General features: G+C 50.6%; 1 protein-coding gene across 3 annotated transcripts in view; it reads right to left on the bottom strand.

The window, feature by feature from the left end:
- The window catches only part of PLEKHB2 (pleckstrin homology domain containing B2), a 676,701-nt gene that overhangs the window by 108,331 nt on the left and 543,673 nt on the right, over positions 1-24,697 (bottom strand). For 2 of the 3 annotated variants that reach the window (XM_069213723.1, XM_069213724.1), the window contains exon 7: positions 9,635-9,746. In XM_069213723.1, the coding sequence (XP_069069824.1) occupies positions 9,635-9,746 (112 nt within the window). The remainder of the gene's footprint in view (positions 1-9,634; positions 9,747-24,697) is intronic. The other variant, XM_069213725.1, reaches the window with a different exon arrangement.

The raw sequence follows: 24,697 nt of genomic DNA, 5'->3' as shown, positions 1-24,697 counted from the left end.
CCATCCAGAACATGTTGCCTCCCAACACAGAGTCTCTACCAGATACAACATTATCGAAGGGAAGTAACTTGTTTATCTGATAGAGACTTCTAGCCATGCATTACTTACCTTAGAATAGATACACAAGCAATACTATCCCCAAAGGTGGATCTGTGAACCAATTTCACATAAGGAAGTCCAGTAGGATATAACAGGCAAAATGCCTACTTCACCTGACCTGACTGTCCAATCAGTAGTGCTTTGTGAACATGTGCAAGGGAGCATGGCAGGTTTCCAGGACCGGAACTTTGCAGGCTAACACAGTGGTCACAGCTTTTGCTCTGGTGGAGTGAGCAGGCAAAGCCTCAGGGGATTGCTTTTTTGCCAATGGATAGCAGATCCTGATACAGAGCATGATCCATCTGGAGATGGTCTGGTTCTGCATGGCTTGCCCCTTCTTCGCTGCGACATACCATAAAAGGATCTGGTGGAGCGTAAAAAGTAGTGATGGATTGGCCTATGTGAAGGGGAGTGGCCACTTTTGGTAGATAGGAAGCTCTCTTGCATATCACAAGTTCTTCTGGGTAGGTGTTCAAGTACGGAGAAGACAAAGCTTGAAGTTCAGTGACTCTTCGGGCAGATGTTATGGCCACAAGAAATGCCAACTTGATGGTAAGAAGCCTGTTTGGACAATTGTACAAAGACTCTAATGGAGCACACATATGAAAAGAGACCTCCTGGGCAAGAGAAAGGATGAAAAGGAGAACCTAAAAAAAGGGGGGCAGAAAGGGGTTCAATCTGTCTTTCGGTAAACCATGTCACAAATTTTCCCCAGCAGCAGGCATATACACTCTTGGTGGAGGGACACTTGGCTGCCAAGATAATATTACAGGAAGGTCGAAAGCTGTCAAGTGCCACTGGTCAATCTCCATTCACTCAAGAAGGCGAAGAGTTGACAGATTGGGGTGGAGGACCCTCCCCTGCTCCTGTGACAGAAGATCCTCCCGAAGGGGCAACCTGATCGGAGGATCAATGGTCATACTCAACAGCTTGGGATACCAAACTCTTCCCATTCAGGAGGATAAGCCCAAAAGTGCAGTGTTCAGAACGTTTGAGAGGGAGGCAAGGTTGATTTCAGCATGTTGACAGTGAACCCCAGCAAATGCAAATGGTGCACCGTAGTATGGAGGTGGGAGATGACAGCCTGGGGTAAGCCCGCCATCAACGTCCAGTCATCAAGACAAGAGAAGACTGGCAACTCTGATCTGCGAAGATGAGGTGCAATCAACTCCATCACCTTAGTGAAAGCCCAAGGGGCGCTGGTAAGGCCAAACGAGAGCACGGCAAATGAAAAGTGCTTGTGGCCCCTGGAACCGCAGGTAATGCCTGTCGGCAGACAGGACAGGAATATAAAAGTATGCGCCCTGCAAGCCCAACGCTACCAACCCATCTCCCAAGTCGATGGCAGACAGGACCTCAACTAACATGAGCATCTTGAACTTCTCCTTTTTGAGAAAGAAATTGAGAGAGAGCAGGTCTAGGATAGGACAAAGGCTTCCGTCCTTTTTGGGCGTCAGGAATAGCAACCACAACCTACTTCTGGTGTTCGGTATCCTCTCTATGAGTTCCTTGGCCAAGACACCCATCACTTCCAGGAGGAGAAGGGATAGTTCATACTCTGTCGGCATGTTGTAAGTTGGTGACTTGGGAACGGATAGTCACAAAGGGGAGGGAGTAGCCCATTGGAATGAGCTGCAAAACTCACCTGTCCAATGTTGTGGACTACCAGCGGGGCATGTGACGGCGAATGCTGATGCCCACTGGGTGTCCATGATGGTAAGAAGGCAGATTAGGAGGGTTGGAGGCTGGGACTGCCATGGAGTGTTAGAATGACCTGACCGCTGGCTGCCTCACCCAAGGAATCTGTGTGTACTGTAGAAAAGAGCCCCTTTTGGCATGGTTACCGCCCCACTTTTTGCCTGATGTCTGATGCTACCTTGACTGAGTGTGTGCTGGGATCATACTAACCGGGCCCCAGGACATGTGTTCTTTCCCTATATCTGGCATACAGCTAAGACCCTTGTAAAAGGTGCCAGTGCTAGCAAGGGCCTGTGGACAAAAAGGATCCCCAAAGGCTGCAGAATGTATTATGCAACTCTAAGAAACCCCTCACCAAACACATGCACACTGCCATTGCAGATTGGGTGTCTTGATAGGGAGAAAAAGGTGAAGTCGACATGGCATCCCTCCTTGGGTCCCATGCCCACAAACCACTGCCTGTGGCATAGGTAAGTCACCCCTCTTGCAGGCCTCACAACCGTAAGGCAGGGTGCACTATACCACACCCAAGGGTATAGCTACAAGAGCAATATGCCCACTACTGTGAATAAGTCCATTCTTAGACACTGTAAGTGCAGTACAGCCAAACTGAGTAAATTGGCTGGGAGTTTGTCATTATGAACTTCACAGCTCCATGATGGCTTCACTGAAGACAGGGAAGTTTCGTAACAAACTTCTCTGCTCATAAAACCTACACTGATGCCAGTGTTGGATTTATTGTAAAATGCACACAAAGGGCATCTTAGAAATGCCCCCTGAAATTCACCCAACTCTCTATTGTGTGGTTGACTAGTCTATACCTGCCTGCCACTACCAGATGAGTTTCTGACCCCATGGGGTGACAGCCTTTGTTCTCTCATGAGTCAGGGGCAAAGCCTGCTCTAGGTGGAGGTGCTTCACTCCTCCCATGCAGGAACAGCAACACTTGGTGGTGAGTCTCAAAGGCTCCTGGCTTTTGTTCTGCTGCCTCAGGGCACTCCAGCTAGTGGAGATGCCCGCACCCTACCCGGACCAAGACCCACTTTTGGCAGCAGGTCCGGCGGGAACATTAGTAAACACCAGGAGGAGTGTCCACCTGAGCTGGGACCACCCGTAGGGTGTGCAGAGCTGAGGTGAACTCCCCCTGGTAGAATTCTCCATCTTCTTTTGGCGGTCGAAAGCCAATAGGGTTAGGTATGTGCCCCCACCCCAAAGGGAGTGGGCACAGGAGGGGTGTAGCCACCCTCCGGGTCAGTAGCCGTTGGCTACTGCCCTCTGACTCCTGTAATGCTACTAAATCTAGTATTTAGGGGCACCCCAGAACCTTGCTCTTCAGATTGCTGGTGGCCTAAAGAAGGAGGACTGAAGAGCTTCACCAGCAGTGAAGACTCCAGATGACAACTGACTTGGCCCCAGCCTTACCGGCCTGTCTGCAGCTTCAAGACTTGTGCTATAAGAAGACGACTTATCCTGCAGGACCAGCGATCTATTCCCTAAAGACCAAACTCTCCCAAGGACAGCGGCCCTGTCCACAAAGAAACCTCCAAATAGGACCCCGGAACCTTCCGGACCCGCGAGTCCTGCCCACTCTGCACCCAACGCCCACGGACGGAGTCCAGGTGGCTCATCGGACCAGAGAGAGTCCCCAGGCAATTCTTCCCTCAAATCCAACCTGGGCTGACCCCACCGGGCCACCACCACGCCTGCAGCCTGAATCCAGAGGACCACGATGACCGTGACTGGATCTGGTAAACATACCCAAAGCCTAAAGGTAACTCTACACCCCTAGCCCCTGGATTTGTGGAACGCAACCAACGGTCCATCGACGTCCAGAGGAGCCTCAACTTATCTGTCCAGCCTCTGGTCTTCTTCAGCCAACCCCCAGGACCAAGCCTGCAGCTTCTTTGGGAACCCAGAGACTTCTACTGAACAGCACTGGGCACCCAATGCTGTGTTTACACCCTGCACCCTGCCACCCCCGCAATGCTGTGGGTGTGTGTTTGGTGCTGGCTTGTTGCTCTTCCAGTGCTGATCTAAACCCCCCCAGGGCCCGTGCCATGAAACTGCGGATACCTACCTGCAAACTGTTCACTTCCAAGTGCTCCCTGTCTCCATAGGATTCCACTGGGTGCCCAACACCAAGTTTCACCTCTGCACTCGGCCAGCCCAGTGTTGCTGGTGGTGCACCATTGATGTCTTCCTAAACTTTGCCTTGTGGATACTTTAACCCCTAAAGAGTGGGACCGTAACTCGAATACTTACCTGTAAACTGTGTATGTACTTTCACCCCCCCCCCCCCAAGGACTGCATTGCATTAAATGAAAATGTCACTGTCTACTTTTGATGATGAAAAGTATTACTTACCAAAAACTGTTTTAACTGTGAATTACAAACAAAATGCGTTTAATACTTGAAAGTGATACATTCTTGAAACTGTACTTACCTGCAACAAAGATTCTTTTGGTTCTAGCAATTAAGTAACAATATACATTTTTGCTACATAAACAGTGGCCATGAGTTAATCATTGGGTGTGCCTCATTTCTTGACTATGTGTGTAAAACAAATGCTTAGCACTACCCTCTTATAAGCCTAACTGCTCGCCCACACTGGCACAAAAGAGAGCATTAGTATTACCTATTTTAGCCTCTGGGGACCCACTAGACTCTATGCACGCTATACCTAAATTTGGTATAGTATATACAGAGCCAGCTTCCTTCAGGTACCGTGTCCCAGGAAACCCAGAGGCTGGGAAGCATGCATAGAGCTGGGAATGAGAGGTATGGGTATAGATGCGGCTGGAAGCCCCTTCAATGGCCATGAAAGGAGCAAAAGTCAGATTGCGGGGGTGAGGGGCCAGGGAAAGGCCCAAGGATCTGGCCGTGGCACTGCTGTCCTTAAAGTGTTCCAGTGCTACATCTGCCTCACCTGCAAAGGGATGGGAGCCATCATTGGGGCAGGTCGATAAGTGACACTTGGATATCCATAGAAAAGCCAGTTGTACTCAACCAGGTGTGGCATCATAAAGCCACTGTCAATGAAATTGCTCTGCCAAGAGAGTTGGTTGTGTCTAGTCCACACGGAATGGTAAATGTATCTGCATCCTGGCCATTAGCAACAGCCTGGGAAAGTACAGCCCAGACACCCTTCGGGGCCATTAGCAGCATCTGCGCATCCGTATCCCAAACAGTGTGGGAATAGGGACCCAAAAAGCATGTGGTGTTCACAGACCGCAGTGCCAGACTGGTGGAAGAGAATATTTTCTTCCCTAAAGTGTCTAGCCTCCTGGATTCCCAATCTGGTGGTGTGGTTCGGAACATATCAGGATTTATGTGGATGGTGGAGGCTTGGGCCACCAATCTCTCCGGGTTGGGATGTTGTGATGGAAGTATGGGACCCCAGGAGTAGGGTGGTGGCTGTAGGAAAGTACCATCTTGCCTGGCATGTTACCCCCATTTTTACTTGTATGTCAGTTTGTTTTTGCCTGTCTCACTAGGATCCTGCAAGCCAGGACCCCAGTGCCCATCATTTGTGGCCTGAATGTGTGTCCCTGTGTAGTGACTAACTGTGTCACTGAGGCACTGCTAATCAGAACCTCAGTGCTTATGCTCTCTCCGCCTTTAAAATTGTCACTATAGGCTAGTGACCATTTTCACCAATGATAATTGGCACACTGGAACACCCTTATAATCCCCTAGTATATGGTACCTAGGTACCCATGGTATTGGGGTTCCAGGAGATCACTATGGGCTGCAGCATTTATTTTGCCACCCCCATAGAGAGCTCAGACAATTCTTATACAGGACTGCCACTGCAGCCTGAGTGAAATAACGTCTACGTTATTTCACAGCCATTTTACACTGCACTTAGGTAACTTATAAGTCACCTATATGTCTAACCCTCACTTGGTGAAGGTTAGGTGCAAAGTTACTAAGGGTGAGGGCACCCTGGCACTAGCCAAGGTGCCCCTATATAGTTCAGAGCAATTTCCCTGGACTTTGTGAGTGTGGGGACACCATTACACGTGCGCACTACATATAGGTCAATACCTATATGTAGCTTCACAATGGTAACTCCAAATATGGCCATGTAACATGTCTAAGATCATGGAATTGTCCCCCATGCCAAATCTGGTATTGGGGTGCCAATCCCATGCATCCTGAGGGCTCCACTATGGGCCACGGGTACTGCCAAACCAGCTCTCTGGGGTTTTCTCTGCATCTGGAAATGCTTTGAAGGGCAAAGATGGTGCCCTCCTTGCATAAACCAGTCTACACCGGTTCAGGGAACCCCCAGCCCCTGCTCTGGTGCGAACCTGGACAACGGAAAGGGGAGTGACCACTCCTCTGTCCATCACCACCCCTGGGGTGGTGCCCAGAGCTCCTCCAGTGTGTCCCAGACCTCTGCCATCTTGAATACAGAGGTGTTGGGGCACAATGGAGGCCTCTGAGTGGCCAGTGCCAGTAGGTGACGTCAGAGACCCCTCCTGATAGGTGCTTACCTCTCTAGGTGGCCAATCCTCCTCTGAGGGCTATTTAGGGTCTATCCTCTGGGATTTTCCCCAGAAAACGATTTGCAAGAGCTCACCAGAGTTCCTCTGCATCTCACTCTTCGACTTCTGCCAAGGATCAACCGCTGACTGCTCCAGGACGCCTGCAAAACTGCAACAAAGTAGCAAGAAGACTACCAGCGACATTGTAGCGCCTAATCCTTCTGGCTTTCTCGACTCTTTCCTGGTGGTGCATGCCCTGGGGGCTGTCTGCCTTCACCCTGCACTGGAAGCCACAAAGAAATCTCCTGTGGGTTGACGGAGTCTTCCCCCTGCTCCAGCAGGCACCAAACTTCAGCAGCGTCACCAGTACTCTGGGACCCCTCTCCTCCTGACAAGTGTGGCCCTTGGAACACAGGTGGTGGACCCAAGTGACCCGGGCTGTCCAAATTTGGAGGAGGCAAGTCCTTACCTCCCCTCTCCAGACAGTAATCCTGTGTACTGCGTGAACTGCAGCTGCTAGGGCTTCTGTGCAATTTTGCAAGGAATCCTTCATGCACAGCCTAGCCCAGGTCCCCAGCACTCCGTCCTGCATTGCTCAACTCTCTGAGTTGACCACCAGCTTCGTGGGACCCTCTTTTGTAGTGTTTTAGTGTAGTGTTGAGACGACCGCAGTGTTCAATTTTCTTGAACCCGTGTTCAAGTACTTCTGTGGGTGCTTCCTTCTTCTGCGTGGGCTCTCTTTGTTGCTGAGGGCCCTCTCTGTCTCCTCTTCCAAGTGATGACCTCCTGGTCCATCCTGGGCTCGGCAGCACCCATTTTCTTCAACCGCGACCAAGGCTTGTTTGCGGTCTTTCTTGAAAGCAACAGCTCTGCATTCTCCAGCACGCTGTGGGAAATCTTCTGGGCAAAGGAGAAGTTCCTGGCACCTTCCGTTGTTGCACAATCTTCAGCTTCTTCCACCCGGAGGCAGCCATTTTGCACCTTCACCTTCATCTGGGGTTTAGTGGGCTACTGGCCCCCTGGACACTTTCGTGACTCTTGGACTTGGTCCCCTTCCTTTACAGGTCCTCAGGTCTAGAAATCCGTCTTCAGTGCTTTGCAGTCTGTTGTGGTCTTTGCAGAATCTCCTATCACGACTTTAGTGTCTTTCTGGGGAAGTAGGGTCACTTTACTCTTACTTTTCAGGGTCTTAGGGTCGGGTATCTTGGACACCCTTAGTGTTTCCTTACACTCCCAGCGATCCTCTACACACTACACTAGGCCTGGGGTCCCAAAGTGGTTCGCATTCCACTTTCTTAGTATATTGTTTGTGTTGTCCCTAGACCTATTGCATCCTATTGTAATCCACAGTGTTTGCACTACTTTTCTAACTGTTTACTTACCTGATTTTGGTTTGTGTGTATATTTTGTGTATTTTACTTATCTCCTAAGGGAGTATATCCTCTGAGATATTTTTGGCACATTGTCACTAAAGTATTTTTATTTTTAGTAACTCTGAGTATTGGGTTTTCTTGTGATATAGTGCTATATGACATGAGGGGTATAGTAGGAGCTTTACATGTCTCCTAGTTCAGCCTAAGTTGCTCTGCTATAGCTACCTCTATCAGCCTACGCTGCTAGAACACTACTAATCTACTAATAAGAGATAACTGGGCCTGGCACAAGGTGTAAGTACCATCAATAAGCCAGGCCAGCCTCCTACAGTGGCGGCGTGCAATCATCCTGTTTACAGAAGCCCCGGTGCTGGGCTTGGACCAGGTGCCATGCAGGATGCAAGGAATGTCTCATTAAAAGGAAGAAGCAGTTCTGATGGGGACACTCCAGGCTGAAGCACTTCTGTCAGGACATTAGTCTTGTCTGCCACTGAGCGTAGGCTGAAGTCCAGGACCTCCATACCTGTGAAGAATGCGCCCTCCTCTGTAGCCATGGTACTGGGCAGAAGCATGCCAGTATCTGGAGAAGTGTCCAGCCCACTGCCCTCACCCTGATCCTCACATCAGTCCAAAGTGTCATAATGCTGGTATTTATCGGGGTCCAGCAACCCCTTCCATTCCTCTCTGAGTCCGAGCCCATAAGAATGGGGCTCAGGCTCTGACCTGAGGGCATGGCTACTGTTGGAGTAGACCTCTAGCTTAGTATCAGAGTCAGGGATTAGAATGGGGGCGGTTCCGCTGCTGGTCAACTTCGTGACGCTCCTGGCGCCTTCCCATCTGGAAGGTTGAGATCGCACTACCAGCATCGGTCCAGATCTAAGAATGGATTGAAGGGCCCAAATGGCACCAGGGCTGGAGCCGCGACACAGTGGGGCCTCATGCCAAACCCTTGGGCCTGAAGAAGCACCAGAGGAAATGGGCTGTCTAAATATGAGGCCCAGGGCTTCATAGAACTCTTTTAACTGGGGGTTGGGGGGGTGCTCCGGGTCCCAAAACCTCTGGGAGGCGCGGAGACTGCCCAGGTGCTGGCTACACTGTGAAGCCAGGTCTCGAGTGTGGACGCTGCCTCCTCTCACTGCCCAACAGACGGGCTGAAGTCAAAGATCTCTTCGACTTCATCTTGTAGTGGCGCAACTTACCAAAGTGACTTAGAGTGCGATGAGGATCTTGGCCTCTGTGCCAGCTTCTGGGACCTTCTTCTCAATCAAGTCCTCAATCGTCACTGCATCGCACAACGTGCCACCAGAAACTTTTGGTGATCGCTCCCTCAATTCCTTCAGGTTTCTGGTGCGGCAAGTGGGGCAGGCCTTCGGGTTGTGCCAGAGGCATCCAAGGCATACAAGGTGTGGGTCTGTCACCGACATCAATCATGACAGGCACAGCAGGGCTTGAAGCCGGCCTTCCATGAGGACATCCTGCCATACCAGGAGAAAAAAAAAACACAAAAAGACTTTGATAGAAGTCCAACAAAGTTTAGTCAAAAAATGACTAAGTGGTATCCCTTCCCAGATCTGCGCTGATGCCATGGAAAGAAAAGAACTGATGTTAGAACAATATGGTGGCACCTATACAGGCACCACGCACATCGCTTCTGGCATGGACGATGTCAACAACGCCATGCGAGCCAAACACCACCACCTACCAGAGCGCTGGGGTACTGCTCATGAAAAAAAATTCTAGATTGCCTGGGGATAATTCTAAGGTAAGGAATCTGCAGCTAGAAGTCTCTTTCAGATACAACCGATTGTGAAAGACAAGGAAAATGGCAAAGAAATGTTATTCAAAGGACAGCAGCACCATCTACTTTGAAAGAATACTTAAATCCTTAGCTCACAAACAACTGAACTGATTCTATGGCTTACTTATCAAAAACGGTACTCATAATCTGGAGAAATATAAGTTAAACCTAGTTACCTTGGTATGGGTATTGGTAGGGTATGGCATATGCTTGCCCATTTGCGTCATAGATAATTTGAGTTCCTGGAGGAGGGTAGGTACCGGGAAACTGCTGGAAACCATAAGCCTGCTAAGAAAAAAAAATAAAAAATTATGCAAAACGGTGCACACGCCTCTGGTTACAAATACCTCTTTACACAACAACGCAAGCAGAAACGTTTGATGCAGCATGGCCCTTCTGTAATGAAACACACTAGATAAAAGGCAGTCTTTTCCTGTGTAACCCTACAGTAATCCTGTAGTTTGCAAGATGTTGGGGCTGGTGGCATGAAACAGAGTGCCAAGCAAATAACAAGGAGTGGAACATTGACCAGTCAAGTTTCATTATGAGGATCACTGCACACAAATTGCTGAATTTCATGAGAGATCAAGGCAGTTGGTGAATAGAATAGAGGATATGCACAGCAAGAAAGGGAAAAGACTGAGCCCTATAGGTGAGTAGTGAATGCTTACATGAGCAAGGAACTGACTGCGGGCTAGAGATCTCCTCATCCCTATTCAAAGGATTGAGATCAGTGGATATTTCTTAACAGAGAGCCCAGTTACAACGGCAAACAATCTGGCATGCGGCAAATTCTCTGTTGGGGTCACTGTGTAACGACTAATGAGGCATGAGCCATATCTGCTAGTGGGGGAGGGGGGGTACTGCAAATGTTAGTGAGCATTTTAGAGGTCACATTCATTCCTAGAAAAATAATCCTGCAAAGAGCAAGATTAAGGCCCTCATTATGAACTTGGCGGTAATCACCGTCGACCGCCGTGGTGACGGTGAACAGAAGACTGCCAGTGGTGGTAGACTGCACACCACGGAATAATGATACCAGAAAGTCAAACCTCAAAAAATCCTGCAACCTTCACCCACCGCCAGGGCCTATAACGGTGGAAAGTACATCCCACCCTGCCATCACCATGCAGGCAAATCCTCTGCCCATCAAATAATGAAGCACAAATCAGCATGGCGGATAGTGAATGCCAAACGACCAGGAATGGGACCCACCAACAACAAAAGCGCACATTGGCAACTTTGAGAATACACACACCTGAAACACTTCCACAACACTATAAAACACTCACACATACCCCACAATCCTTTGCATCGCCAATAGCACAATAGAGACTGACAACACACATACACTGAACCCAACATCACACAAGTTTCATACACAAATACACCACCAAAACACATACAAACCCCAAACACCTTTACAAGCCACACACACAACCACACAACAGCACCCTCACCAATACACCCACAACACACACCATGGCACCCCTAAGCACCCCCGCTTCACAGATAGGGAGCTAAGGAACATGGTGGATGAAATACTCAGGGTCGAGCAACACCTATTCAGGGCACAGGTGCAGCAGACACCCGTGACCAGGAAGATGGAGCTATGGCAGAGGAGGTTAACAAGGTCAACGCAGTAGGAAACCATCCACGCCCAAGGGATGACATCCGGAAGAGATGAAATGACCTGTGTGGGAAGGTTCGGTCAAAGGCATTCAGGCACAGCATTGGCGTACAGATGACTGGTGGGGGTCCCACACCCACTCTCCCCGAATACACCGACTTGGAGGAGAAGGTCCTGGCTATCCTGCACCCGGAGGGCCTCACTGGACTCACAGGAGTCGGGTAAGTCAACTACAGTACCTTAACAGTCATCCCACCTATAATGCATGTATCACCCCGCCCCTCTCACTACCACCAGGAGCCCATCCCCTACCAAGTCCACAACACCCACATCCAACTCCCCTGCATGCCCACTATCCCACAAACAGACCTCCATCCAGCCCCCTGTGCACAATCACCTACCCCTGCACGTATTCCCAGTGGCACTACAGCACCCACAATGCACCTCCACTCCTCCACCCCCACATAAAATGCAAAGAAATGTACACAAAGGGACCTTGATTGCCACGGCAGGGGAATATAACCATCAAATAGGGCAGAGCAGTGCAGCAATTGCCGAAAAAGTAACTGACACCCACATGTCCATTCCCGGCACCCCCCCCCACAGGCACCACCACCCATGCCACGCTGACATACCTGAAGACAGAGGTCCCAACTCAGGAGAGTGCAGAGGGATGTCTGGAAATAGAGGAACTCCCTGGCCCATTACACAGTCCTGGACTGTCACCCTCCAGCAGCCCCACTCAGGATACCCCTGGCAGTCCGACCACACAGCCATTATCATCAGCACTGTCCAAACGATCACACACCAGTGTCACACACCAGTGTACAGGCCCACATGTACAGAGGCCAGAGTCTCCACCCACCAACAGGCAGGATGATGAAGGACCAACGGCAAGTGGGACTGCCAGACCTGTGCAGGGGACACAGGCACAGGGGGCAAGTGCCAGTGGGAAGGCATCAGGGGGCCCAGGGGGGTGACCAAAGGATAAGATACAGCAAACTAGGAGGTAATATCTGAGGTCCTGGGAGCATACCATCATACCCAGGACAGGCCAGATCCTGGCCAACTTGGAGCAGAATCGGAGGCTGCTGGTAGCACACCACCAGGAGGCAATGGAGCAATGGAAGCAGCTCAATGCCACCATGGCCTCCATTGCAGGGGTGCTGCACCACTAGTCAGGACACTGCTCTGCCCTCTACATCTGCAGCATCTACTGGACTGGTGGCACTGGCAGAGGACACACAGGAAACCAGCACCCCTACCCCTGCAACCCAGCTCCAGCTTCACAAACGTGCCCAGCCAAGACCAATCACAGCGCTAGGAGGTGACTCTGCCCTGAACTGTCTCCCTTGTGTGCCACTGTCCTACCCTGTTGACATGCCACTGGCATCACATCATCTTCCAATGGCCACATGGACCAAAACACAGTGCTACCAACAGCTGAGCATATGTACCAGAGTATATATGTGCATCATCTGCCCCCTCCCTTTCACTGTCCCAACACTTATGTATATTTTGCAGTTCAATAAATACACCTATGCACTCAAATCGTATGTCCCTCGTCAATATGAGATGTGAATTGTGAGCGTGTATGCATTAGCCAGTAAATTTCATTATTATACCTTTATTGCAGGAGGGGATCCAACGGGTTGTAGTGTCTGAAGTAAGTCACACTGTACATAATATTGGGTCTCCTGACACATGCCACTTCAGTCATCAGTTAGCATTGTCACTAACTATAGACACCACAGTACCAATTAAATGAGTCAGACTGAAACTATGCAGTGAATACATCAGCATCATTGAACAGTACCTTAGAGTCACTGGAAGTATAGGCGGATTAGCTGGGCCCTGGAGTTGAGATCTTCCCCCACTTCTTACTCACCATCACTCTTATTCCCTCTCTGAGGTTGCTGGGCTGGTTGGACAGCACCCTCCTCTTCCAGAAGGGGGATAGCTTTCCTCACAGCCAAGTTGTGCAGCATGCAGCAGGCCACCACTATCTTACACACCTTGTCAGGGACATAGCACAGGGAACCCCAGAGAGATGGAGGCAACAAAATCTAGCCTTCAGGAGTCTTATAGTGTGCTCAATCACACTCCTAGTACGTCCATGGGCCTCATTATAATTCCTCTCTGCATCTGTCCTGGGATTCCTCGCAGCTGTCAGGAGCCATTGCAAGTTGGGGTAGCCAGAATCACCAGCAAAAGTGGGCAAAACAGGACCTTAACAAACTGACTTTACTTGCATATAGCTTGGTTGTCAGCTATGTACTGATCCAGTGTCATACACCCTCACCTATGAGCCATCTTCTATCCCCTTGTAGTTGTTCCATCACGTGTAGTACACTGCTGTTTCTCAGGACAAAGGAATCATGGACTGAGCCTGGGAACCTGGCATTGACATATGAAATGTACTGGTAGGCAGTACACCCCAATTGTACATTCATGGAATGATGATTCTTCTGATTCCTGTACACCTGTTCATTCACTCTCGGGGGTTTGAGAGCAATGTGGGTTCCATCAATGGCACCTATCACATGGGGGATATTAGCAAAGGCGTAATATCCAGATTTGATGGTGGGAAGTTCGGCCCTTTGGGGAAACTGGACATATGTTTGCAAGTGTTGAACATAGGCATCCAGGAATTTTGACAAGATGAGGCTGAACAATGGCTGGGAGACCCCTGCACCCATCCCAAGGTCACCTGAAATGAGTCTGTAGCCAAAAAATGGAGTACAGATAGCACTTGCACAGTTGTAGGGATGGCATGCTGATTTTGATTTGCCGGTTTCAGTACAGGATCTATTAATGCACAGAGGTCATGGATAGTAGCTCGACTGGGTCTGTAGGTGATAATGATGTGACGTTCCTCCATAGTTTCCAGATCAACCAGGGGTCTGTATACAGATGGGGCCCTCCCTCGCCACATGGGTCTGTACCTATGGGAGAGGAATGAACACAATCTGAGTGTCAACTTACACTTGTATCCCATGATGTCACTGTATTTTTGTAAGTGTGACACGTAGTTAATACACACAAACGCAAAGTATGAAGTACCACGTAAGGCAAATGTGTGCTGAGTTAACTCTGCCATAATGGCATCCCAGTGTAGACACACTTCCAAAAATGTGTACATGTGAGGATCATACACTCATGTCAGCAAGTGAGTAAGGGAGCAGAATTTGAGGCCCTGGGTGAGGTCCCTGGCCTGGCTATGGTGACGTGGTGGTAGCAAAATGGCAGCCTCCTGCCATCCAGGTATGATAGAGTGGAAGTGACTTCATTCCGCTGGCGTTAGTCGTCATGGCGGAAGGCGGTGTTCATCGCTGTGCACCCGGTCATTGGATCATATGGTTGTGAATAGGGAACCTAGGCCAATCATGATCTTTGCATGTACTGTATGTGAGTTGAAAACATGCCTTTCAACAATGGCTGTTCCATATGGAACGACATGTCATCTGTATTCGGTGCACAAATTTTTTGCACTGTGTGTCCCATGCAGGTCAGCGCCCATCAAAAGAACGGCCTGTGGCAAGCCATAGCCAAGGAGGTGCGGACCTTCGGGATCTACAACTGGAGGAGCACCCACTGCAGGAAGCAGTGGGAGGACTTGAGGCGCTGGACCAGGAAGACCGGAGAGGCCCAGTTGGGAAATGCCTCCCAACGAGAAAGGGGTGCCTGTCAGTCCCTGAGCCCATAATGGCCCGCATACTGGCAGTGGCCTATCCGGATTTGGATGGGTGCTTGAAGGCAGCACAGCAGCCACAAGGGGGTGAGTACCAACACTGTTGTGATACTGCTTTGATGGATGTATGTTGGTGCTGTGGTATGTATGCATTCAGTGGCAGGCACTTGGACAGGTGTGTTCCTGCAGTTCTGCCCCCTCAAAGTCCCTGGGATGGTTTGAGGGCTAGTCTCTATATGCCCATGGGGGGTCCCCGTTCTGTCATCTGGTAGGCTTTGTGGCCTCATGGACTTGTAAGTGCATTGGCTGGGCATGGTCTATCATGGGTGTACTTCACACAGTGTATCAGGTCCGTGTTTCATGTGGGTTACGTGGTGTATTCTGGGGTAATGGCCACTAGTAAGGGTCACAATCATGATATATGTAGTATGTGCTGCGTGGAAGTGTGTGACCTGGATGGGAGTGTGTGTGAACCAGAGATGTACATATATTCAGGTTTTGACAAAGTTCTCCCTTGTTTTGTCTCTCCACCCCTGTGCTCTTCAGTCCTTTGTGTAAATCAGCATCATCTGGCGAGGGAGCAGTGGCACCGGTGAGTGGGGATGCAGCAGCCCATTGTTCCAAGGAGGCAGAGTCGACGGACGCCAAGGAGACCAGTGGGTTGGAGGGCAAGGGGAGTACCACAGGGGAGGCAACTACCACTGGAGGTAGTGACTCGGACACCTCCTCTGATGGGAGCTCCCTGTTGGTAGCGGACCCTACTGGGAACACCCATTCTATACCATCTTCCGCCACCCCCATGCCATCACTGCCCTCCCAGTTGCTCCCCATCCAGTTGCCCATGCCCGTTGACCCAGGAGGGTGGGTATATCCTTTGCCCCAGGCACCTCATCCCCAGGCCCAGTCAGCCCTGCTGCCTTCACGGAGGAGGCTATTGACCTCCTGAGGACCATCTCTATAGGACAGACAACCATCGTGAATGCCATCCAGGGGCTAGCATCCCAGATGCAGCAATGCAATGCATACTTGGAAGGCATTCACAGTGCCATGTCTGGCCTACAGAGATCTTTTCAGGCTCTGGCCTCCTCTTTGACAGCAGCCAGTGTCCCTGGTCTTTCCGTCCCCCCTCCCACCACCTCTACCCCTTCCAGCATCCCACTCCCTTCACCCATCCCAAGCACACGTACAGACAGCCATGCACACAGATCAACACACAAAAAGCAAACTGACAAACACGTGCACCACACTTCCCACCACAAACATGCACACACCAAACATACCAAAGCACATGTGGGAGTCAAGTTCGGCCTGTTTTGGCCCTTCAGGCTATTTGTAATGGACTGGCTAATGGCCTTATTTGGACATGATGGAATGTCTTTGCAAATAAAGTTTCAGTGCCCAGTAGTGCTGTTGGCACAATATGGTGACGTTGTACAGCGTTTCACTATGGAGGGGTGATGTGCACATGTGTGTACTTTGGTGCAGCTGTGTTGCCTTGTGTCTGGTAAGTACATTTTGTTATGGCATGTTTGGCTTGGGACGTGGGAGGGGTTGGGAGTGCGTTGCCGGGTGGGTCGGGCGGATGTGTAACTGTGCCCATTCTTACCATGGGTACGGGGCTACAGTACTTACCGTCACCATCTTTGGTCACATATGGCAAGGAGCAGCACTGGCATTATTTCCAACTCTCTCTCCATGTCTGCGTCGCGTGATCTGTGTGCCTCCCTTGAGTGTGTACTTCTATATTGTTCATTTCCGCCACGCTTTGCCTGGTGGAGGTTCCTGCCCCGCAACTGATGGCGGTCTTGTGTTTCATTATTTGGTGGGCGGGTAGGACCTTTCTGCCGGTCTGTGAGTGGCCTTCTCCGTCCTCATCAGGACTACAAAGATGGCGGTGTGTGGATGGAGTGCTACTTGTTTTTAATTTGCTTCATTATATGGCGGTCTGGACCGCCAGCCTGTTGGCGGTAGTTACTGCCACCGCTGGCGGGGCGGTGTTTACCGCCATGTTCATAATGACCACCTAAGTGCCTTTCCAGGATGGGAGAGTCAAACTTACACCCTTGTGTTCGATTTGGGGGTACAGATATGGCTTTCTCCAAAGAGATACACGTCTTCTGCATGGAAGAAAAAAAACTGATGTACATATTTCTACCATGCGAACTACAGTCAGAAAACCCACTGGACAACACATGAAAATCTTAGTGTATGCCTGGACTACTACAAATTCCATAGCATTCCAGGGCACCAAAACACTCAAGTCTGTAATCATGAGTCCTACGATTTTCAAGAATTTACCTCTGCAAGAGCAGAGGCTGGCAATCGAGAGTTAGTGCAATGAAAAATGCAAGAAACTGACTATAAGAGCCACACAATTTGCCCACAATAAAAATAAACATACTTAAGCGAGCATCATCTTCTTGGTCACAGGATCACAACAAAGTCAGCCTTAAGGTCACATGCGTTGGGAAATAACACAATTATTTATGTGTTTTAATTGTCTAATTTCAATTAATTTCATTTGGTTGCATCTAATTTCACAAAACCTCAAATTAATCGCCCAAATATGTCCTTAAAATAATTACATTTAAATAACAATCCTTATTAGCGTGCAGAATCGTATATAAAGATTGGATCAACCAAATGGCTTGGAATACGGGCATATATTTTTGGACCTGGCCCTATTTGCAGGTTCATCCCCAGACTTTTTGCCTCCTTCCTCCTATTTTTCCTGACCTCTTGTTATTGGCTCAAGGACTCTGAGCACTTTACCACTGCTGATCAGCGCTAAAGTGCAGGTGCTCTCCCTTGTAAAGCTGATATGATTGGCTTATACCTAATTGGCGCATTTAATTTACAGGTAAGTCCCTTTGTACAGTGGTATCTCTATAACCAGTGCCTGTAAATTAAATGCTACTAGTGGGCCTGCAGCACTGCTTGCGCCGCCCACAGAAATAGCGTTTCAAACCTGTCTCAGGCCTGCTGGCACAGGGCCCGCCTGCACAGTTTATTGCCACAGGGACTTCGCATCAAAATTTACTTGCCAAGCCCAGAACTGCCCTTCTACTACCTGTATGTCACTCCTAAGGTAGGCCCTAGATAGCCCTATGGGCAGGGTCCTGTGTCCCTGTGTATGTAGAAGGCAGGATATGTGCCTGGGTGCGTGGCCTATCCTGGTAATGACAAACAGACTATTTGGTTTCTCACTGCTGTGAGTGCTGCCTTCTCATAGGATTGCATTGGAAATGCCCTGCCTCGTGTCTAGGGGGGTATTGTCTGATTTATGAGGGATAGCATAGGCATGTTTGGTATGGTTGTAATGGTAGTGAGAAATGCTGCTTACTGGTGTAGGTGGATTTTGTATTACCATTATAGAAATGCCACTTCTAGAAAGTGAGCATTTCTCTGTGCTTATGACTCTTGCGTTTTGCAGCTTGACTCCAATCCACTGCTGGGCAGAGTGACAGTTGGGCCTTGTGTATACTTTTCAGACAGACTGTACACAGGGAGGGTGGAGGTGTCACAGAGGTGCATCTGCATTTTGAATGGTCTATCTGGGCTGAGAGAAGGGAAGGCAGGGCACACATGCATCTGTAAAGGCTATGTACTGGCCTCACACAAAGGGCTTGTTTACCCCTAACTGATGTCTGGAGCCTGTGCTGGAGGAGAGAGGGGACACTCCCTGAACCAGTTGTAACTGGTTAGAACCTCCTCTCCCCCTCTTTGTTAAATGTTTGCAAAACTGAGTATAAGTACAGGGGTTTTTCCCACACAATTTGAGACACTGAAAAGACTTTTGGACACAGATGCCCTCCTCATGACATTGGCGGTAAAAACTGCTTACCGCCACACTGACGACCGCCAACATACCGCTGTGGTGGCGAATATCCTTGCGGCATATTATGACACACACACATGAAACCGACAGAAAACAGCCACATACACAAATCCGCCAGTCCAAAGGTCAGTGGTAAATTGTCGGTACCAACTCCCATACCGTTACACCAAAAGAACAACGCCCACCACATCATGACCCACAAATCACCACGGTGGACATTCAATGGCGGTAAACTATAGGCTTTGCACACCTCTGCGCCCAGAATGGAGACCAAAATCCTAAACTACACAACATTGGCCAATTAAAAAAACACACACCTGACACCCATACACACACTACACCCACCCACAACACTATAAAAAACACACCCACATTACCCACAGCCCTTTAGGAATACAAATCATTGCCACCAGACAGACATCAATACCACTGCAACATATACACAACCACACATACATCCCTCACGCACTCCACTACGCACACCCAATCACACCACACAACACCCACACACTTACACACACCACACAACACCCATGGCGCCACAAAGGCACCCCTGTTTCACAGATGAGGATTTGCGGGTCATGGTTGAGGAAATACTCAGGGGTAGAGCCATTGTAAGGAAGATGGCGCTATGGCGGAGAATCGTTAACAGGGTGAACGCCGTGGGACAGCATCTAAGAACAAGGGACGACATCGGGAAGAGGTGGAACGACCTACAGGGGAAGGTACATTCCGTGGAAGCAATGCACCAGCTTCCCATACAGATGACTGCCGGTGGACCCCAACCTCCTCCCCCACATCTCACAGCATGGGAGGAGCAAGTCTTGGCATTACTGCATCCTGACAGACTCGCTGGAGAAGCCAAAGGAATGGTCACTGTTAAGTCAACATTTAACACTTATCACGCCCCATTCCGGCATGCCATCACGCCCCCTCACCCTCACTCCATTACATCCCACACACTGCACCTACACATATGACTAACCACAATGCCAAGCCCTGCATGCCATACCAATGCATTGACAGCCCTCCCAGCCCTGCATGGACACCGATCACCAGAGCATGCACAGCATTGAGAACTAACAAGCACACAATACACCACCATACAGAAACAAAGGTGGCAGGGCAACAGCAACAATAGAGGGGAAAATAGGGATGTACAACGTGCCAGAGGCATGAAGCATAACACATCACTTACAACCCCAGAGGTGCCCCAGCCAATCTCGGTAGAGAGGAGGTGCCATGACTATCTAGTCTCCCAACAGAAGATGCCCCCAGTGATGACAGTAACTCTGGACTTCAGGATCTGGATCAACAACCTGGCCCATCAGGCACCACTGGTCAGTCAGTCACCCCAGCCCACTCACAGTCCACCACAGAGCCTCCCCATCAATTACCAACACCACAGCACCCACCTAGCGTCCCCACACCTCTGTCCCCAGGACACGTCAATCAGCAGTCTGCCCTCCTGTACAGGGACCCCTGTCCACACTTATTACCCAAGACAATCATGGATCTGGGGTCAGTGGCAGTGGGCACACCGTTCAGGGGAAAGGGGCACAGGGCAACAGGGACACTGGGAGGACTGCCATGCACCAGGGGGAAGACAGGCCCAGGGAACAACTCTCCAGGAGGCACTCCCCAATGTCCTTGGGGCCTACCAACAATCCGACGACACAACGGGCCAGATCAGGACAATGTTGTCATATCACCAACATCTGGAAAATGAGACGCCATAGGTGACAGTACGTTGAGATGCAAAGGAAGTGAATGCCATCATGCCACAGGCACACAGATAAATCAATAATCAGAGTAATGGTCAGTCCCATTGTCTCACCTGTTTGTCCTTGGAAGTATTGTTGTGTAACTGATGTTCGTTGGTCCTCAGCCTCATCCTTTGCCTCCTCATCCTCACTGTCCTCAGGGTCCACTGCTGCCACAGGGTCATCTCCAGTCCCCTCCTCCTGAAGAAAAGGCACATGTCGTCGGAGGGTCAGGTTGTGCAACATGCAGCATGCCACTACTATCTGGCACACCTTTCTGGGTGGGTAGTACAGGGATCCAACTGTCAGATGGAGGCACCTGAACCTTGCTTTCAGGAGGCCTAATGTCCGCTCGATTATTCTTTTGGTCGCTATGTCCCTCATTATAATGGTCCTCAGCCCCCGTCCTGGCATTCCTCATAGGGGTCAGCAGCCACGATAGGTTTGGGTAGCCAGAGTCACCTGCAAGTATTGAGAGACAAGATTTAGCCTTACACAATCCTATGGGGAGAACACCTGAAGGCATACATTGACATACAGTGGGTAGGGGATCTGGCTCAACTATTAGCCACACCCTGTGCTTCTGTAGTTGGGCCATCACATTTGGGATGCTGCTATTCCTCATGACAAAGGCGTCATGCGCCGACTCAGTATACTTGGCAGTGACGTGGGAGATGTACTAGTCCGCCAGGCACACCATTTGCACATTCAGTGAGTGGAAACTCTTAAGATTCCAGAACACCTGTTTGTTCTGGCAGGGGGGCACTAACGCAATATGTGTACCATCAATCGCCCCAATTCTATTGGGGATATGGCCCATTGCATAGAATCCAGCCTTCACAGTGGCCAAATCTTCCACCTGGGGGAAAGCAATGTAGCTGCACATATGTTTCACCAGAGCAGACAAGACCCTTGCCAGCACGATAGAAAATATTGGCTGTGACATTCCAGCTGCCAAGCCCACTGTCACTTGGAAAGAACCAGTTGCCACGAAATGGAGCACTGGCAGCACTTGCACAGTGGGATGACAAATAGCTGATATCAGGTCAGGCTCCAATTTGGCACACAGCTCTGTGATTGTGGCCCTGTCCAGTCTATAAGTCAGTATAATGTACCTGTCCTCCAGTGTAGCCAAGTCCATAAGGGGTCTGTACACAGGGGTTTGTCTTCTCATTCCATTCATCCGCAGCAGTATGTATCTATGGGACACAAGAGTGAGTAGGCTGTCATAATTTGAACAATGGAACCACAATCTCAGTGTACATGTTGCATTTATGTGATGGGACAGTGGGAATGACAAGGTATGTGCAAATCTAGACAGTGACCCAGTAAAGGTTAATCTGATGGTTGTCCATCACCATGACATGGCAACCACCTGTCCTGTATGTAGGGACAGGTGGAAGTGAGGTAACTCCGCCGACGTTGTGGGTCGTGGTGGAAGGCAGTCTTGCACTGCCGTACAATTCCTCATTGGATAATATGGGGCTCTATGGAGTATAGTAGCCAATGGGGATCTGCGCCGGGGGTGACGTGTACAACAACACGGGCGTGACCGCCATTTTCTATCTGATTCCTCACCTGTTTCCTGACCTTCAATAGGAAAACACCTACAGTGCGTCTGCTATTGTGACCTGTGTCTGGAACCTTCCATATCCCGTGTGACTGGGGAAAGGGCCCCTGTCTTCATTTTGGAGGAGTTGGAGCGATTGGTGGAATGGGTCCTACCTCGGTACGGACTGCTGTATGGGCCTCCAGACCAACAGGTGATTACACCTTAGGCACAATGCATGTGTGAAGGATGCATGCAGATGTGTGTGCAAGCATCGTGTCATCCAGGGGGGTGATGTCATGTGGTGCACCAGCCAATGTGTGTGCTAATGGTGAAGGAAACCGGATTGGTGGGCCATATGTGTGACAGGCTGGATTGTATGTGTAAGGGGGTCCTCCTGTCAGTATCGCCTCTGCAGGTCAGGGCCCATCAAAAGAGGGGATTATGGCATGTCATCGCCAAGGACGTGCGGACCTTGGGGGTCTATGGCAGGCAGAGCACCCACTGTCAGAAACGGTGGGATGACCTGAGACGCTGGGCACGGAAGACCGCAGAGACAAAGCTGGGGATGGCCTCCTAACGAGGAGGGCATGCCTGTTGGAACCTGACTGCCCTGATGGCCCGCATACTGGCGCTGTCCCACCCAGAGCTGGACGGGCACTTGAGGGCATCCCAGCAGCCACACAGGGGTGAGTACAGTGGCCGTTACAACAATAGTTTGTAGGTGGCATGGGATCCGGGTGGTGGGTGTCAGTTAGGGGTGCCCCTTAATGCCAGGCCAGACATTGCAGCGGGATCCAGCTCCAGGGTAATCTCTGAAAGGGAAAACAAGGTAACCTAGCGAGATTGCATTCCATGTCAGACAGGGCTTACTGGGTCCCAGGAGGAATGCAACTGGCGGTGTTTGGCTCTCATCTTGCTGTGGCATCTACCCAAATAAATGGCAGTGCAATGCATTGTGCTCCATCCTGGTCCCTGTGTGTGACGGTGCTGTGTAGGCCAACTGTTGTGTTGGTGCAGTAATTGACCCAGTGTTCTCTTTCTCTCCCCCACCTCTTTATCTTCTGTCACCCTGTCCATGAGTGCATTAGCATCATCTGGTGGAGAAGCAGGGGCAGCGGCAACCGTGGGAGCTGCATCCCACAGAACCCAGGAGGCAGAGTCCACCTACGCAGAGGGAACCAGTGGGACGGAGGGCAAGGGGAGCACCACGGCAGAGACAGGAGGCGACAACACAGACTCAGATACCTCCTCTGATGGAAGCTCCCTGGTGGTGGCAGACACCTCTGTGACCACCCCAGCTGCAGGTACAGCCACCTCTCCTGTACCAGCACTGCCCTCCCAGTAGCCCCTCGGTGAGTTGCCCGTGCCCGCTCACCCAGGAGTGTGGGCATCTCCTTTGCCCCAGGCACCTAAGGTCCTGCCCCAGTGAGCCCTGCTGCCCTGAGTGAGGAGGCTACTGACCTCCTGAGATCCATCTCTGTAGGGCAGTCAAACATCGTGAATGCCATCCAGGGGCTGGCACCCCAGGTGCAGCACTGCAATGTATTCCCAGTGGGCATCCACAGTGGATTGGCGGCCCAACAGAGATAGATTGAGGCTCTGGCCTCCTCTCTGATGGCAGCCATTGACCCTTCCCTACCGTCCCCCTCCAACTACCACTTCCTAGTCCCAATCTCTTCAACTCCAACCCATCCCATGCACACATACAGACGAGCATGCACACATGACAACACACAAGAGTGACACAGTCAAACACAGGCACAAAACTTCAACACACAAGCACTTATGCAAACATCAGACAGTTCAAACACAGCCACAGCCACTGCACTGCCTCCACTGTCTCTCCCTCCTTCTCCTCCTCCTCCTCCCACACAGTCATGTCCAAACACTCACCTGCATGCACTGCTTCAACAGCCACCACCAGCATCCCCACACCAAGCAGCACACACACCTCACTAGCAGATACCTCCACAACATCCATGCACGCATCCCCTGTGTCTTCTCCAACCCTGTCTGTCCCCCCACTAAAGGTCACACACTCAAGCACTCAGACACCCAACAGCCACCCACCTCACATCAGTACACTCCCCATTCACCTACACCCAAATCCAGCAGACATACTCCTCCAACAACTCCCTCAACCTCCACTCCCATCCATCCTCCCTCTTTTCACCCCACCGTCCCTAAGAAGCTTTTCCTTGCCCAACTTGAGCTCTTCTCTCCCCCCCCCGTCCTCCCATCCTGCCCGTAAGAGCAGGGTCCCAACAACCCAGCCCAGCACCTCAGCCCAACTAGGAGGTACCTCCACTGTCCGCGGACAGTGGAGGTACCTCTTAGTCATGGAGGCAAGACAGTGATGGTTCCCACTCCACCAGCCAGGAACGGTAAGGATCCCACAGCCACTGCCATGAAGGGGAAGAAGCTTGCGACTCCTGCCATGAAGTGGAAGGAGGCCGCACCTCCTGCCATGAAGGGGAAGAAGCCCTTGACTCCTGCCATGAAGGGGAAGGAGGTCGCACCTCCAACCATGAAGATGAAGAAGCCCTCGACGTTTGCCATGAAGAGGAAGAAGCCCTCGTCTCCAGCAGAGGCTGGCAGGATGACACTACCACCACCAGTGGTCACTGAGCCCTCAGCTCCAGCTGAGGAAGTGCAGCCCACTCTTCCTGCAGAGGCTGCACCTTCACCTGCTGAGACAGTGCAGCTCTCACCTCCAGCAGAGGCTGCCCAGGAGGCACCTTCATCTGCTGACATAGTGCAGCCCT

The sequence above is a fragment of the Pleurodeles waltl genome, chromosome 11 (assembly GCF_031143425.1).
Source record: "Pleurodeles waltl isolate 20211129_DDA chromosome 11, aPleWal1.hap1.20221129, whole genome shotgun sequence".
In the NCBI taxonomy this organism is placed as follows: domain Eukaryota; kingdom Metazoa; phylum Chordata; class Amphibia; order Caudata; family Salamandridae; genus Pleurodeles; species Pleurodeles waltl.
The sequence above is the reverse complement of the archived record's forward strand: the minus strand, read 5'-3'. Positions and strand labels throughout refer to the sequence as shown.